The sequence below is a fragment of the Salvelinus fontinalis genome, chromosome 15 (genome assembly GCF_029448725.1).
Source record: "Salvelinus fontinalis isolate EN_2023a chromosome 15, ASM2944872v1, whole genome shotgun sequence".
Taxonomy (NCBI): Eukaryota; Metazoa; Chordata; class Actinopteri; order Salmoniformes; family Salmonidae; genus Salvelinus; species Salvelinus fontinalis.
In genome coordinates this window covers 27,291,407-27,308,396 of record NC_074679.1, presented here as the reverse complement: position 1 = coordinate 27,308,396, position 16,990 = coordinate 27,291,407, and the positions used below count along the sequence as shown (strand labels likewise).

At 41.8% G+C, this 16,990-nt stretch overlaps 1 protein-coding gene across 5 annotated transcripts in view; it reads left to right on the top strand.

Annotated features, from left to right (window-relative positions):
* ttll5 (tubulin tyrosine ligase-like family, member 5) overlaps nt 1-16,990 on the top strand; it is a 99,092-nt gene that overhangs the window by 21,358 nt on the left and 60,744 nt on the right. For 4 of the 5 annotated variants that reach the window (XM_055863152.1, XM_055863154.1, XM_055863151.1 and 1 more), the window contains exons 13-24: nt 1,236-1,317; nt 1,874-1,935; nt 5,732-5,823; nt 8,097-8,138; nt 10,408-10,509; nt 10,621-10,712; nt 11,307-11,369; nt 11,847-11,879; nt 14,413-14,561; nt 14,878-15,136; nt 16,340-16,457; nt 16,798-16,944. In XM_055863152.1, coding sequence (XP_055719127.1) covers nt 1,236-1,317; nt 1,874-1,935; nt 5,732-5,823; nt 8,097-8,138; nt 10,408-10,509; nt 10,621-10,712; nt 11,307-11,369; nt 11,847-11,879; nt 14,413-14,561; nt 14,878-15,136; nt 16,340-16,457; nt 16,798-16,944 — 1,241 coding nt within the window. The remainder of the gene's footprint in view (nt 1-1,235; nt 1,318-1,873; nt 1,936-5,731; nt 5,824-8,096; nt 8,139-10,407; nt 10,510-10,620; nt 10,713-11,306; nt 11,370-11,846; nt 11,880-14,412; nt 14,562-14,877; nt 15,137-16,339; nt 16,458-16,797; nt 16,945-16,990) is intronic. The other variant, XM_055863153.1, reaches the window with a different exon arrangement.

Sequence of the window (16,990 nt, the reverse complement as noted above, 5' to 3'; positions counted from 1 at the left end):
TCAACCTGTTTTCACTTTGTGTGTGGATGAGGAAAAACATTTATTTAATTCATTTAGAGTAAGGTTGTAACGTAACAAAATGTGGAAAACGTCAAGGGGTCTGAATACTTTCCGAATGCCCTGTATAGCCATGTTATTTTTATTCGTTATTCACTGTGCCACTTTTATTAAAAAAATGAATTGATCTTTAATTTTGCATTTTTGGAACAGGACCTGTAAGTAAGCATGTGACGACAAATTATTTGATTTGAAAGCGGATTTGATGATGCGCAATTTATAGACTATATAACGATTTAAGATAATTAAATGTTTAAATGCTGAGCGCTTTATGTCCCTAACAGCCTATTGTGTCGCACTCGCACATGCTTCAGTGTATTTCTTTATAGGCTTCAAATAATTGAAATAATTTAGCCTAGGTAATTAATTTTCATTCCTTCTTAGACTCCCTGTCTGGCTCCTGACCTATTTAGAGTGTTTATATGCTTTTTTAATATGACATGTAGCCTATTTTTGAAATTGTGTGCGCTTCTTACATTCACATTTTCATGTTTATTCAAATACTTTCCTTTCAAATCATATGGTTTGGTTTCAATACTTCAGAACCAAATGGTAGTCACAAAAATAGATTGTGATTGTGATTTTAACGAATGGAGCGAATTTGGAGTAGCAGTTTTTGGAAAAGGACATGAAGCACCGGAGTGGAGAACCGCTCCATGAGCGATGAGCGGGATTTCCAACTGCTCTACTCCGCTCACATGCTCTGTTCTCATCTCAGCTCTTATGTAAGCAGCTCAGTGGAGCTGAAATGTCAATATACTTAGCTAATGTAATGCAGCCAGCCAATCCTCAGTAGCAGCAGTCGTTTGATGTAGTTTCTCTCTCTGAGTGATTGGATATTTAATATCCATATAATCAGTAGCCTGAAAACCAGCCATGTTGTCAACTGCCAGTTTGTGTGAACCAAGATAAGCTTGAAGTCTTCTGTGTTATATTGTGGCTTATTGTTTATAAGACAACAGGCTCTTCCATCACTAGGATCAGAAGGTTTTCCTCCCCACGTGACCTGACCAGGAAAAACGCTAGTCCCTAGCCTATTACTTAGCCTAATATGTGGTTGGGAAAAGATTCCTATTCATCACAAATGGGGTCAGCAGAAGCCAGAATAGAGCCAGACTCTGCTGACCTCCCATGTCCTCTGGTAATTCCATTATTCATGTGTGTGTATTTATCTACAGAACTGTATGGCTTTGATGTGCTCATCGACTCCAACCTCAAACCTTGGCTCCTGGAGGTCAACCTCTCTCCCTCCCTGGCCTGGTGAGTGACTGACTGCATGTCATCTCACGGTTCACAGGAACAAATACATGCTTATGCCAGATCTTCAAACTTTGACCTTACAGCAGTTGTTCTCTGAACATCATTCTGAGAGCATTACTATAAAAAACCCGTGTAAATTGCTGAAGGGACTTTAGGATAACTCAAACAAGTGTTCTTCTTGTCCTTCTTTGAGATGAAACACACTTCTGTTTTCCTCCCATAAACCCTTAAACATCCTCTGGTGAGCTCTAGGAATAGACATGTTAATATAACACATAATGAAATGGCATGTTTGAGGATTTACACTTCGTTTGTTGATAAATCCCCGGTGGCTAAATGTAAGCTTTTATGTCCTCATCCTCTTGAAATACATCTGAGCAGTTCTTTCCAGCCCAGTAAATTCTGTGAGTTGACTGATTGAAACGTTTTTGTCCTTTACAACTTTGGGATTACACTTGTTTGTGAGAGGGCATATTGTGTTATTTTACTGTATGGACTTTGATGTCTTTCTAATGTCTTTTGTTTGTTTTTATATGATTTGAATCTTTCATTCCAGCGATGCTCCTCTGGATCTGAAGATAAAGGCCAGCATGATATCAGACATGTTTTCTATTGTGGGTGAGTCTTTCTCTCTCCCTCTCTTTCTGCACATAATAAAAGTGTTAATGCATGGGTTTTTGGGAGGGAGGAATGCCAAGGGTTTGGTCTGGCGACTACACCTGAATGAATGCTCTTGGCCAAAATGTTTCTGTTTATTACATACCCACCTGTAGAGTTGGACGGTATCCAGATGTCCATACCTTCATACCGTGCCTGTGTCATCCTGGGGATATACGGAATTACCAGTAGTGCACACAAGGGGAGCTATATATATATTTTTCAAACGTAAACCCACTTAGTTACTTACCAGAATGCTAACTAGTACTATGGAATCCTCATAGTGGATGCTAGGTAAATGCTAACGCGCAAATGCGAACATTTACTACTAAGACTGACAACCCAGCTCATAAAGTTATGTAAGTATACTGAACAAAAATATAAACGCAACATGCAACAATTTCAAAGATTTTACTGAGTTAAAGTTTATATGAGGAAATCAGTCAATTTAAATACAGTAAATTCATTAGGCCCTAATCTATGGCTGGGAATGTGACTGGGAATACAGATATGCATCTGGACACAGATACTTTAAAATAAATGATATTTTGTCACGGTATTTCTGTGCATTCAAATTACCAACAATAAAATGCAATTGTGTTCTTTGTAGCTTATGCCTGCCCATACCATAACCCCACCGCCACCATACATGTGGTCTGCGGTTATGAGGCCAGTTGGACGTACTGCCAAATTCTCTAAAAGGCCATTGGATGTGGCATATGGCAGAGAAATTAACATTAAATTATCTGGCAACTGCTCTGGTGGACATTCCTGCAGTCAGTATGTCAATTGCACACTCCCTCAAAACTTGAGACATCTGTGGCATTGTGTTGTGACAACTGCACATTTTAAAGTGGCCTATTATTGTCCACTGCACAAGGTGCACCTTGTAATGATCATGCTGTTTAATCTGCTTCTTGATATGCCACACCTGTCAGGTGGATGGATTATGATGGCAAAGGAGAAATGTTCACTAACAGGGATTTGTGCCCAACATTTTAGAGAAATAAGCTTTTTGTGAATATGTAACATTTCTGGGATCTTTTATTTCAGCTCATGAAACATGGCACCAACACTTGACATGTTGCATTTTATATTTTTGTTCAGTACATATCAAAATGCAGCATGCACAAAACAAACATTAGACAGCAGGGATCTTAATCCAGGAGGGGATTGTCTCTGCTCCTGTTATCAAGGAGCTTGATCTTGCAAGCTAACTTTAGCCACTTAGCTAACATTAGCAAGATAGTAAAACCCAGCTCGAGAGGATTTATTTGGCAAATCTTATATAGTTAATCATTATAAGGTATATAGCTGGCAAACAAAATAGTCTAACAAGCAAAATGATGAACGCGATCTGCTTTATATATTACCTAGTGCACAAGTTGACTATATAGGTATTTATTTAAAAAGTACTAACATTCAAATGTGTATAAAAAAATGTAATATTGGGTATTGACCTTATTGGAAAGTCATACCGATGGTATTTTGAAATACCGCAGGATACCGCGTATATGGTGTACCGCCCAACCCTACCCACCTGTTTATTTTAAACCACATGATCTTTATGATGTGACTGAGTAAACCAAAACCTCTATATATTTCTTGTTTTAAAGCCTAGTTTGTCAGAAAGGTCCAGGTTTTAGGAATCCACAAATTATCTCATTATAACCACTGTTGCTAAGACATCTATTTCCATTTTGACAGTATAATGAATTGTAAGGACCTTTTCTCAGGCAGACATCTGTCTAATCATGCACACAAACATTTTTAAAGCCATCTCAATAGCTTTGCATAATAAGTCAGTAAAGAACAGGCCCGATTCTCAACACTTCATTTAGGACATGTCATGGGCAGGCTGCTTAATGAGTTGCCCTTTGTGATCATGTGATCACTTTGCTCATGCCTTTAACACCCGTTTCCATGTCTCCTCCAAGGCCTCTCTTTACCTGTGAACTGGGCTGGGGCCTAGCTGGGGTGTGCCAGTGTAGATGGAAACTTTGTTGGCCCTGGCTCCTGCCATCCTCAGCATTTAGCCTGCAGCAGGTTCCACTACGCTTATTTTTCAGCCCGGTGTCTCTTGTTATTAGGGCTTTCTTCAGCAAATCCTCACTGCGAATGAAGAAAGCCACTAATTGGCCATTCTGCTGCCTGACGCTTGGTTTCAACCTGTGGAGATAGTCAGGCATTGTTTTACACTAACTTTTGCCCCACACTTAGTTTAACGTTGTATAATAGAGAATATGCCTAGGATTGCTCCATAATGGGGCCTCAGAATTGTGGAGAAACCACAGGCATCATTGTAATTGACATTCAATGACTGGCAGGGGAAATTGTCAACAGATGACTTGGTTGTTTTGGAGTCATTAAGCTCTCTTGAGAAATGCGATCTCACATTATTAATCCAAATAAATCCTTAGCTTGCAAACAAAAAAATGGTTAGCCCTTGGTGCAGATTAACACTGTTTATACAACAGACTCTTAATGCAGAGAATTACATGTCTTTTTGATGTCACCTTCCTTCACAATTAATGCATTCTCAGATAGCCAGGTTGGAGCTGTGGAGAATATTTGATAGAAGTTCAAGTCCACATCTGAAATAAATATTCTTATTACACTTTCAGTCTCAGCCAATTTTTTCCAAAGCAAGTTGAGCATTGACAATGACACTTGTACTACAAGTACAGCTCATTTGGGGTGGCAGGTAGTCTAGTTGTTAGAGCATTGGGCCAGTAACTGAAAGGTTGCTGGATCGAATCCCCAAGCTGAGAAGGTAAAAATCTGTCGTTCTGCCTCTGAACAAGGCAGTTAACCCACTGTTCCCCGGTATGCCGTCATTGTAAATAAGAATTTGTTCTTAACAGACTTAACAGACTTGCCTAGTTAAATAAAGGTTACATTTAATCTCCCCGTATGTTCATATCAGTACTTTTGTCATCATCTTGTTTGTACCTCCATGTCATGATCCATTGACGATATTAAATGCCACTGAGCCCCAGAGCCTGGAGGCCATATCTAATGGCGCTGTGTGAGGGACTGTGATGTGTATGTCTGTACCAGGGCCAGCTTGCGGCTGGATCTCCGTGCACTCCCTCCCGCTCATTAAATGAGAGGAGGGAATCATAAATATCCAGTTATCTTTGGACTGATGCATGAGTGCAGGCCTGGGGAAAATGAGCAGTGACATGTAAAACATACCCCATCTATTATTCACCAAACAAACCCCGGTGCTTTTGGCAGATAACACTTGGGCTGCATACCAGCTCTGTAAATAATGACAGCATACCATTAGCATTCATTTTCCCCTTGTGTGTAGCTGTCAGTAACGCGTCAGCCGTGCTTGTAATAATTGCTGCATTTAGACAAGAACGTGGCAAGAGCCCGATTCTTACCTGACGGCTTGGATGAGGCAGTACAAAGAACCTCAGGACCTGAGCTGTCGATTTGATCCAAAATAAGTTTTCCTATCACTCTGCATGAGAAAGTATGAAGGGAAAGTATAAAGTAGTTTTTCTGTCTTCACTTCTTGGATCAGTTAGCTCATAGTGAGTTTTAGAAAGAGAGAGCATATGTCAATTATTGGGAGTCGGTGTGAGAAGAACTGGGGAGAAAGATTAGGACCACAGCTGCCGTATTGATGTCACAAATGGTAGTATCAGATTGATCTTTATTCATGTGGCTTTACTGCTATAGATAAAACATGCTCTCTAGAATATTTGGCCACTCATTTACTCTTTGTAGTGTCATGTCCCTACAGGCTTTGTTTGTCAGGACCCCCTGCTACGACAACCCCGCTCTGAACGGGTGGCTCTGGACCCGGGCCTGAAGTACCCAGCCCACAAAGCACAGGTATGGGACACCACCCTTCTTTTTGTTTCACAAAAAAGTGATTTTAGTTTAGACATCTGAAGGAACCGTCTTTCCATGCCATATACAGTTGAAGTCGGAAGTTTACATACACCTTAGCCAAATACATTTAAACTCAATTTTTCACAATTCCTGACATTTAATCCTAGTAAAAATTCCTTGTCTTAGGTCAGTCAGGATCACCACTTTATTTTAAGAATGTGAAATGTTAGAATAATAATAGAGAGAATGATTTATTTAATATTTTATTTCTTTCATCACATTCCCAGTGGGTCAGAAGTTTACATGCACTCAATTAGTATTTGGTAGCATTGCCTTTAAATTGTTTAACTTGGGTCAAACATTTCGAGTAGCCTTCCACAAGCATCCCACAATAAGTTGGGTGAATTTTTGCCCATTCCTCCTAACAGAGCTGGTGTAACTGAGTCAGGTTTGTAGGCCTCCTTGCTCGCACACCCTTCAGTTCTGCCCACAAATTGTCTGTAGGATTGAGGTCAGGGCTTTGTGATGGCCACTCCAATGCCTTGACTTTGTTGTCCTTAAGCCATTTTTCCACAACTTTGGAAGGATGCTTGGTGTCATTGTCCATTTGGAAGACCAATTTGCGACCAAGCTTTAACTTCCTGACTGATGTCTTGATATTGCTTCAATATATCCACAGAATTTTCCATCCTCATGATGCCATCTATTTTGTGATGTGCACCAGTCCCTCCAGCAGCAAAACACCCCCACAACAAGATGCTGCCACCCCTGTGCTTCACGGTTGGGATGGTGTTCTTCGGCTTGCAAGCCTCCCCCTTTTTCCTCCAAACATAATGATGGTCATTATGGCCAAACAGTTCTATTTTTGTTTCATCAGACCAGAGGACATTTCTCCAAAAAGTACGGTCTTTGTCCCCATGTGCAGTTGCAAACCCTAGTCTGGCTTTTTTATGGTGGTTTTGGAGCAGTGGCTTCTTCCTTGCTGAGTAGCCTTTCAGGTTATGTCGATATAGGACTTGTTTTACTGTGGATATAGATACTTTTGTACCTCTTTCCTCCAGCATCTTCACAATGTCCTTTGCTGCTGTTCTGGGATTGATTTGCACTTTTCGCACCAAAGTACGTTCATCTCTAGGAGACAGAATGCGTCTCCTTCATGAGCGGTATGATGGCTGCGTGGTCCCATGGTGTTTATACCTGCGTACTATTGTTTGTACAGATGAACTTGGTACCTTCAGGCGTTTGGAAATTGCTCCCAAGGATGAACCAGACTTGTAGAGGTCTACAATTTATTTTCCTGAGGTCTTGGCGGATTTCTTTAGATTTTCCCATGATGTGAAGCAAAGAGGCACTCAGTTTGAAGGTAGGCCTTGAAATACATCCACAGGTACACCTCCAATTGACTCAAATGATGTCAATTAGCCAATTAATCAGAAGCTTCTATAGCCATGACTTCATTTTCTGGAATTTCCCAAGCTGTTTAAAGGCACAGTAACTTAGTGTACGTAAACTTCTGACTCACTGGAATTGTGATACATTGAAATAATCTGTCTGTAATCAATTTTTGGAAAATGTTCTTGTGTCATGCACAAAGTAGATGTCCTAACCGACTTGCCAAAACTATAGTTTGTTAACAAGAAATTAGTGGAGTGGTTGAAAAACTAGTTTTAAATTCTCCAACCTAAGTGTATGTTAACTTCCGACTTCAATTGTAACCTAACTTCATGGAACGTCTTTCTCAGCATCTCATGTCTCTTACTGTGCTGTACTGTACTTGTTTTGCTGTTAGAGCTGAGCCCTTTTTGCCCTAATGGAAAATCATTCTCATGAAAAACAACTGTTAATGTAATTGCAGTGTTGGGGTGACATCATCAGCACTGCGAGTGCGGCGCTCTGTGGATTATTATTTATCATTTTTTATAAAGTGACTAATCCTCTCACTAGGCCCGTTTGCTAAATGATGCCACAGCAGCTAATACACTTGGCTCAGTGCAGTCAACTACTGCACCCGGTCTGGGCTGGGATCTGCTGGTGGGACATCAAATCAGACATTTTTCTACTCCACCTTATAGCTATCGTGCAATGAGCACAGATAGTTTCTCTACAGTAAGAAGGCTGGAAGTTTGTTCAATGTGTACTGTATGCATGTGTCTGTGTGTCTTTCGATGTGCTTGTCCAAGTGTGCTTCATTGCAAATGTGTATGTTTACAGTGAGGTGTAGTTAGCGGCTGATGTTCATCTCACTGTCACTTACACTCCATTGCCTCTCTTAGCGTCCTTTATCTGCTCAGTCCGCCATTGCACCCTCCAGAGTGGTAAGTTGTCCTGCCTTCTCATATCCTCTAACCCAATCACATTAACCCTGCTGCACCTTTTCCCTCTCCCTCACCACCGTGACGTCTTTACATTTAGCTGGTAAGAAAGCAACTTTTTCAACCGCTTATACTTTTTAGACTCTCTTTTTGAGTCCAAACTATTCTGCTATTTTCCCTACTTGCGGCATCCAAAAAGTACCCTCTATCGATTTATGCATCAAGGTCTTAAAGTGGTGCTTTAAATCAAAAAGTCTTTAGTAGATTGGTCTGGGCAAGACTGATTTATAAGCATCGCAATGCAGCTCTTAGAATCCATCACATTAGTACAAGTGTGCAATGCCTCAGCCCCTCTGCCGGTTACAGACACAGCAAAATAATCTTGCCACTATAGCAGTCCTGTTAGAGTGGCAGTTACAGAATCTTGGGCTCCTAGGGACAACCTGTCCTTTTCCCCTATACTGTGATTAGGAGCAACAGTTGAGATTATTTAATATTTCCCCCAACCAGTCAGACAAATTAAAAGTTAACTCCCCCCCACTATTTAGATGACAAATGCTGTATGTGATCCTGCGGGGTAATGCCCCTGCTGTCTGACCGGGTTCAAACCTGCGCTCCAGTCGTCAATCAGCCCTGGTCATGCATGTCGAGTAAGAGGGAGTCAGGAATGCCAGCTAGCCAAGATAGAAAATGTGCCATTTATGTAACCCAGGGAGGGAGGAAAGGAGATGATTTTTAAAAAACATTTTCAATGTAGTTGGTGCTTTCTGTATGTAAAGATAAGCAGATTGTTACATTTTAAGATGTATTAGTTTTATCAGTGTGTGAGATGATTTCTTAGGTGCAAATGTAAGAATTTAACAGCGCTAGCCAACTTGCATTAACATCCTATTCATTACACTTATTAAACCAGTATCAGGGTGGATTTATGTATTAAACCCTTCATTTATTAAACCAGTATCAGGGTGGATTTATGTATTAAACCAGTATCAGGGTGTATTTATGTATTAAACCAGTATCAGGGTGGATTTATGTATTAAACCCTTCACTTATTAAACCAGTATCAGGGTGGATTTATGTATTAAACCCTTCATTTATTAAACTAGTATCAGGGTGGATTTATGTATTAAACCAGTATCAGGGTGGATTTATGTATTAAACCAGTATCAGGGTGGATTTATGTATTAAACCCTTCATTTATTAAACCAGTATCAGGGTGGATTTATGTATTAAACCCTTCATTTATTAAACCAGTATCAGGGTGGATTTATGTATTAAACCAGTATCAGGGTGGATTTATGTATTAAACCCTTCATTTATTAAACCAGTATCAGGGTGGATTTATGTATTAAACCCTTCACTTATTAAACCAGTATCAGGGTGGATTTATGTATTAAACCCTTCATTTATTAAACTAGTATCAGGGTGGATTTATGTATTAAACCCTTCATTTATTAAACTAGTATCAGGGTGGATTTATGTATTAAACCCTTCACTTATTAAACCAGTATCAGGGTGGATTTATGTATTAAACCAGTATCAGGGTGGATTTATGTATTAAACCCTTCACTTATTAAACCAGTATCAGGGTGGATTTATGTATTAAACCAGTATCAGGGTGGATTTATGTATTAAACCATTCACTTATTAAACCAGTATCAGGGTGGATTTATGTATTAAACCAGTATCAGGGTGGATTTATGTATTAAACCAGTATCAGGGTGGATTTATGTATTAAACCCTTCATTTATTAAACCAGTATCAGGGTGGATTTATGTATTAAACCCTTCATTTATTAAACCAGTATCAGGGTGGATTTATGTATTAAACCAGTATCAGGGTGGGTTTATGTATTAAACCCTTCATTTATTAAACCAGTATCAGGGTGGATTTATGTATTAAACCCTTCATTTATTAAACCAGTATCAGGGTGGATTTATGTATTAAACCAGTATCAGGGTGGGTTTATGTATTAAACCAGTATCAGGGTGGATTTATGTATTAAACCCTTCATTTATTAAACCAGTATCAGGGTGGATTTATGTATTAAACCCTTCATTTATTAAACTAGTATCAGGGTGGATTTATGTATTAAACCCTTCATTTATTAAACTAGTATCAGGGTGGATTTATGTATTAAACCCTTCACTTATTAAACCAGTATCAGGGTGGATTTATGTATTAAACCAGTATCAGGGTCTATTTATGTGGGAAGTACGTGGATGGTACACTATCAATATAACAATGTGTTCATTCTCCTCCTCTCCTGCAGCGGCAGAGACCCCTGTCAGCCAACAACACTGACACAGACGGGCCTAAGGAGAAGCCAGGAAGTAAACAGGGGGACAGCACTCTGGGCCTGACTGCTGAGGAGGTAAATATACATAGCTGAAGTTAGTTTCCCTCTCATGCAGATCTATCATATTATCTATCACTAACATAGAATTGTAGTTAAGGGTTCTCTTTTTTTTCTTCTCAATGGCAGTTGAAAGTCCTGAGGAGGATAAGAGAGGAGCACGAGAGACGAGGGGGGTTCATCCGAATCTTCCCCACCCCAGAGACATGGGAACTGTATAGGTGAGAGGGGTTCGGACACTTTGGGTAATGTTGCACACTAATGCAAGTGTCTAGAAACATTTTAGAATAAGGGAAGAAAAGCGATGTCCATACTGCTGCCTGCCTACATTTAACCACTGCTATTATTGCTTAATACATCTATTACTACTGCAGTTAGGAGTAAGGTGAGAAGCTGATACACATTAGAGAATTGGCTGGTTACTGTACATTACATCTCAGAGTATTTATAGACTTTACATTTTTATATTTTCCTCAAACATGGCTGAAATCCCAGGATGATTTCTAGTTGAAACAGCATTAAACCCCCTATTTAGGGGGAAATCCAGTTTTGTGCTTACAGTCCATATTCCTGTATGAGGGATTTGCTGCTTGATTAGCTTTATGTGCCTGTTAATACTGGGGATTTTGTGCCTTTTTACACCGTATGTTTCGAAGTGGTCTTGAAATGACTGGGGCCTATGACATTGAGTATCACAATATCCCTGTTGTAACACATTCATCTCCCCACAAATTAGACAGAAGATGCTGAAGCCTAGTGCAGCCTGTGATGTTGATGGTTGTCATTTTGTCATTATCTGTGTCTCTGTTTCTCAGTGGCTATCTGGAGTATAAGACATCGATGAACTCCATGTTGGCTAACAGACTTTTCCATGGAAGGTAAGCATTTCCTTCGTGGTTGGGAAAGGGAACAGCTTCTCCATCAATTTGTGGAAACGGTTGGACCCTGACTGTTTGTTTTGTCTTCAGATGAATAGGTGAGGACAACAGCTAATAAGATCTGTATGGTAATAGTAGACATTAAAGTTTTCCAGAGCGAGCACAGTTTCTATGTGGCAGTGTGGCTTTGGTAGTCTAGTCCTCAAACAGCGTTTGGGGCTGGAGAGAGTTTATAGAGCAAGGAAGAGCAGGGAAAATGTTATAGAATAAACAAAACTATAAAGAATTTTGGTACACAATTCAACACATTTATTTATTCTGTTGCATGGGTTCAGACTTCAGATGCATATCAATGAGTTTTAGGTTTTTGTACAGTATTTCATTTACTCAGTTTCACTATAGCATAATATTATCTGGGGAGCTGGCATCTCCTCTGGCCCTTTATGATTTTTCTATGTTACTTGCTTTGGTCCTCAGATTGGGGAAAGCGGTGGTGACCTCAAGATCACGGTGGGTGTTATTGCCGCCATTTTCCCTCACTATCAAATAAAATTTTATTTGTCACATGCGCCGAATACAACAGGTGTAGTAGACCTTACCATGAAATGCTTACTTACAAGCCCTTAAACCAACAATGCAGTTCAAGAAATAGAGTTAAGAAAATATTTACAAAATAAACTAAAGTAAAAAATCGAATTAAAAGTAACACAATAAAATAACAATAACAAAGCTATATACGGAGGGGACGGTACCGAGTCAATGTGCGGGGGTACAGGTTAGTCAAGGTAATTTTTAAATGTAGGTAGGGGGTAAAGTGACTATGTATAGATAATAAACAGCGAGTAGCAGCAGTGTAAAAACAGATGGAGAGGGGGGTCAATGTAAATAGTTCAGGTGGCCATTTGATTAATTGTTCAGCAGTCTTATGACTTGGGGATAGAAGCTGTTAAGGAGCCTTTTGGACCTAGACTTGGCGCTCCGGTACTGCTTGCCGTGCGGTAGCAGAGAGAACAGTCTATGACTTTGGTGACTGGAGTCTTTGACACCGGCTAGTATATAGGTGCTGGATGGCAGGAAGCTTGGTCCCAGTGATTTACTAGGCCGTATGCACTAGCGCCTGTAGCGCCTTACGGTCGGATGCTGAGCAGTTGCCATACCAGGCAGTGATGCAACCGGCCAGGGTGCTCTCGATGGTGCAGCTGTAGAACGTTTTGAGTATCTGAGGACATATGCCAAATCTTTTCAGTCTCCTGAGGGAGAAAAGGCATTGTCGTGCCCTCTTCACGACTGTCTTGGTGTGTTTGGACCATGATAGTTTGTTGGTGATGTGGACACCAAGGAACTTAACTCTCGACCTGCTCCACTGCAGTCCTGTCTATGTGAATGGGGGTGTGTTCGGCCCTCCTTTTCCTGTAGTCCACTATCAGCTCCTTTGTCTTGTGCATGCTGAAGGAGAGGTTGTCCTGGCACCACACTGCTAGGTTTCTGACCTCCTCCCTATAAGCTGTTTCATCGTTGTCGGTGATCAGGCCTACCATTGTTGTTTCGTTAGCAAACGTAATGATAGTGTTGGAGTCGTGCTTGGCTGTGCATTCGTGGGTGAACAGGGAGTACAGAGGGGACTAAGCACGCACCCCTGAGGGGCCCTCGTGTTGAGGATCACCACCTGGGGGCGGCCTGTCAGGAAGTCCAGGATCCGGTTGCAGAGGGATTTGTTTAGTCCCAGGGTCCTTAGCTTAGTGATGCGCTTTGAGGGCACTATGGTGTTGAACGCTGAGCTAAATGTATCAATGAACAGCATTCTCACATAGGTGTTCCTTTTGTCCATGTGGGAAAGGCATTGTGGAGTGCGATTGAGATTGCGTCATCTGTGGATCTGTTGGGGCGGTATACGAATTGGAGTGGGTCTAGGGTTTCTGAGATGATGGTGTTAGCTATGACCAGCCTTTCAATGCACTTCATGGCTACCGACATGAGTGCTACGGGGCGGTAGTAGTTTAGGCAGGTTACCTTCCCTTTCTTGGGCACAAGGACAATGGTGGTCTGCTTAAAACATGTAGGTATTACAGACTCGGTCAAGGAGAGGTTGAAAATGTCAGTGAAGAAACACTTGCCAGTTGGTCAGCCCATGCTCTGAATACACGTCCTGGTAATCTGTCTGGGCTGCGGCCTTGTGAATGTTGACTTATTTAAAGGTCTTGCTCACATCAGCTACGGAGAGTGTGATCACACAGTCGTCTGGAACAGCTCGTGCTCTCATGCATGCTTCAGTGTTGCTTACCTTGACGCGAGAATAAAAGGCATTTAGCTCATCTGGTAGGCTCGCGTCACTGGGCAGCTCGCGGCTGGATTTCCCTTTGTAGTCCGTAATAGTTTGCAAGCCCTACCACATCTGACGAGTGTCCGAGCTGATGTAGTAGGATTCAATCTTCAGTCCTGTATTGACGCTTTGCCTGTTTGGTCATTCGTCTGAGAGCATAGCGGGATTTCCCGCTCTTTGAAAGCGGCAGTTCTAGCCTTTAGCTTGGTGCAGATATTGCCTGTAATCCATGGCTTCTGGTTGTGATATGTACGTACGGTCACTATGGGGATGACGTCGTCGATGCACTTATTGATGAAGCCGGTGACTGAGGTGGTATACTCCTCAATGCCATTGGATGAATCCTGGAACATATTCCAGTTTGTGCTTGCAAAACTGTCTTGTAGCATAGCATCTGCGTCATCTGACCACTTTCATGTCTTCCAACTTTCCATATCTTACCACAATATCTCGGAAAATGATAATCTGATACAGTTATCTTCTCAGGGACTTATTCAGCCACACTTGTCTTAGCAATGTCTAATGTACCTGTATATTATTACAGTGCCTTAAATCATTCTGATGTATTATTTGACATTGGGAATAAAGCAACACTTGAATGCTATAGCAGAAATATCGCAATGCAGGCTGTATGAGTCGAACTGATCCCTCAGTTTTATCATACTGAATGGAAATCTGTGGTTAAGGAATCATATAAAAGCCGTTCCTCTCGTCCCCCATCAGGAAGCTGAATGGTAATGTGCAGCTGCAGGTGGATGTGTTCCATGCGTGTCACGTGATCCAGTACGAGAGGAAGCTGTTGTCGCTGGAGGCGCGGAGGCGGAGGCTGCGCCACCTGGCAGAGCACTCCGCCATGGGGAGGAAAAGAGCAGGTAGGCCTCAGGGAGTCTGTCCTCTTCCAGCTGACACAGCATAGCAACACTCTGTCTAGTCTCAGACCCAGACCACGGCCTGTCTGGCCAAGCCAAGGGGGAGACAATCAGACGCGTTCATTCCTTTACTTTCTATGAAGAACTCCCCACTACCAGAATGAATATGGCCAAATATGACAGTGAGAGTTTATATAACAACTACCATAAGTTCTCTTTGCAAAGTGTTGAAGTGTGTCTGCATTTGATCCAGTAAAACACAATGATGTAATTGACATTGTGAGGTTTGACTTTTTTTCTGTAATGCTTTGTACTTAAGCGAGGGGTCGCAAGGCCTCCCCTACTGGGACCAGTGACGAGGAGGATGTTGAAGAGGGGGAGGAGAGGGTTCAGGAGGAAGAGGAGAAGGATAAGAAAGCTCTGGGTTCGTTAGTGGTGCAGACTGACAGTGTGCCCACCTCACTGAAGCGGTTCCACAATGAGGCCCTGTCCTCAGCAGAACCGTCCCGATGCACCACCGCCATTACCAAACCCAAAGTCAACCTGCTCCACATCCTCCAGCAGGGGTGGGACCTCAGGTCAGTGCACACCGCAGGCTTCTGCTCCTGTTGGCAGCCCTCTCCGAATTCTCCTCTCCCTTTTCATCCATCCCACCAGCTCTCTCTTTGCTTCTCTCAGCAGCAGAAGGAGAAATATGAGGCTCCCAGAGCACGGGCCAAAAAAGCAAAGGAGAAAATCTGGGTCTCTTTTCTTACCCCAGCATGTTGTGATCAGTCTCTTCCATGTGTACCAAATTCACAACATAGAGAAAACACTAAGGAAGCGAATCCTGGGTGTCAGCCTTGAATTCAATGTAGAGACACTCCCTGTGATTGGACTGTTAATTGTAGTAGTCAAACTGTCCTTTCTTTGTTTTCATTTGGAAGGACTTGAAAGGCTCCCCACCATCCTTCATTTTGTAATACGCGTGCAAAAATATTTAGACCTGTTTTTACAATAACATTAATGAATATTACATACTTCTGTCTAAACGGCAACAAAGGCTCCAGTCTCCTATAGATTTTTTTTTAAGTGTGTCTGAAATTGTAATTTGAGGGGGAATTACAATAACAAGTCTACGTTTGTCGAAATTCCTCTGAGCTTGCCAGGACTGTGAAGGGACCTGGGAAATTATAGTACAGTATATCATTGTTTGTGTTTGACAGCTTTTTCCAAAACATTTTTCCACTACATTGTACTGGCAGTGCCCTTTTCAGGTTAATTTGGGCCATGAAAACAATTATTCACTCTTGGTGCTGGCCGAGAGGACAAATCACACTGTGCTCCAACACTCCAACACTCAAAATGATACATACCTGTATTTGTTTTGTCTCTTGCATGATGCCTAAAATAACAAACAGAATATGCGTCAGTGCTTGTGCTTGCTGTTGTAACACATGTATCTGAGATTCCTGAAAGGCAGTAAACATTTGTTCCCATTTAAATTATCTGGAGACCGGGTGGAGATTATTCATTATTTACTGTCAGGGAATGACAAAGTTGGAGATATGATCTGTGTTGCGGCGTGTGTGTTCCTGCGTGGGCAATTCCTTTCTCTACTGTCATTCTCTCCATCGCATGTGTCTTTTTTAACCGTGCTTATCTTTGCAATTTTTTTTATCTTTACAAAATGTTCTTTCCTCTTCCTGTCTCTGCCATATTTTTTCTCTTCCTCCTTAGTTTCCTCTCCTCAGCCTCTCATGTCCTCCTAAATCAAGCCTCTCTCTCCCGCTGTTCTGCAGTAAGGTCCAGGCTCGAATGGCCTTCTCCTCCTATCTCCTTCGGGTGCAGATGAGGCTACTCGCAGAGAGCAGGACTATCGCAAACTCCGCCTGGCCAGAGAAGGACAATGAGCAAATGGTAATACAACTGTCTGATACCATTGCCCCGGGGAATGACTGTATGGAAAAGGGAACCTGGACCCTTGTGTTATGTTTATCTGCATTATGCTACTCATCAGAGCCACTTGGGTCATAATGTGCTGAGGTGTTTGTGGCCACATAGAGAGGAAAATCGCGTGAGTACGTGACTGCGTCAAAGGTGATTTTATCAGAAAGCCTCTGGAGAAAATAAACTTGAACATGTGTCCATCATGAAAAGTCCATCAATTTTTTTGTTGTTGCAATAAATGAAATAATAACACAACGTAAAAGTGAGTGTAATGATGATGAAGTGCAGTGACATCAGGTCTCATCTCCAGGAGCTGGTGATCCGCTTCCTGAAGCGTGCTGCCAGTAACCTTCAGCAGGACATGAGGATGGTCCTGCCCAGTCGCCAGCTCCCCCTCCAGGATCGCCGACGCATCCTGTCCCACCAGCTAGGAGAGTTCATCCACTGCTACAACAAGGTGTCCACTGCCAGCCACACAGCAAGAGACTCCTCAGCCTCTAGTG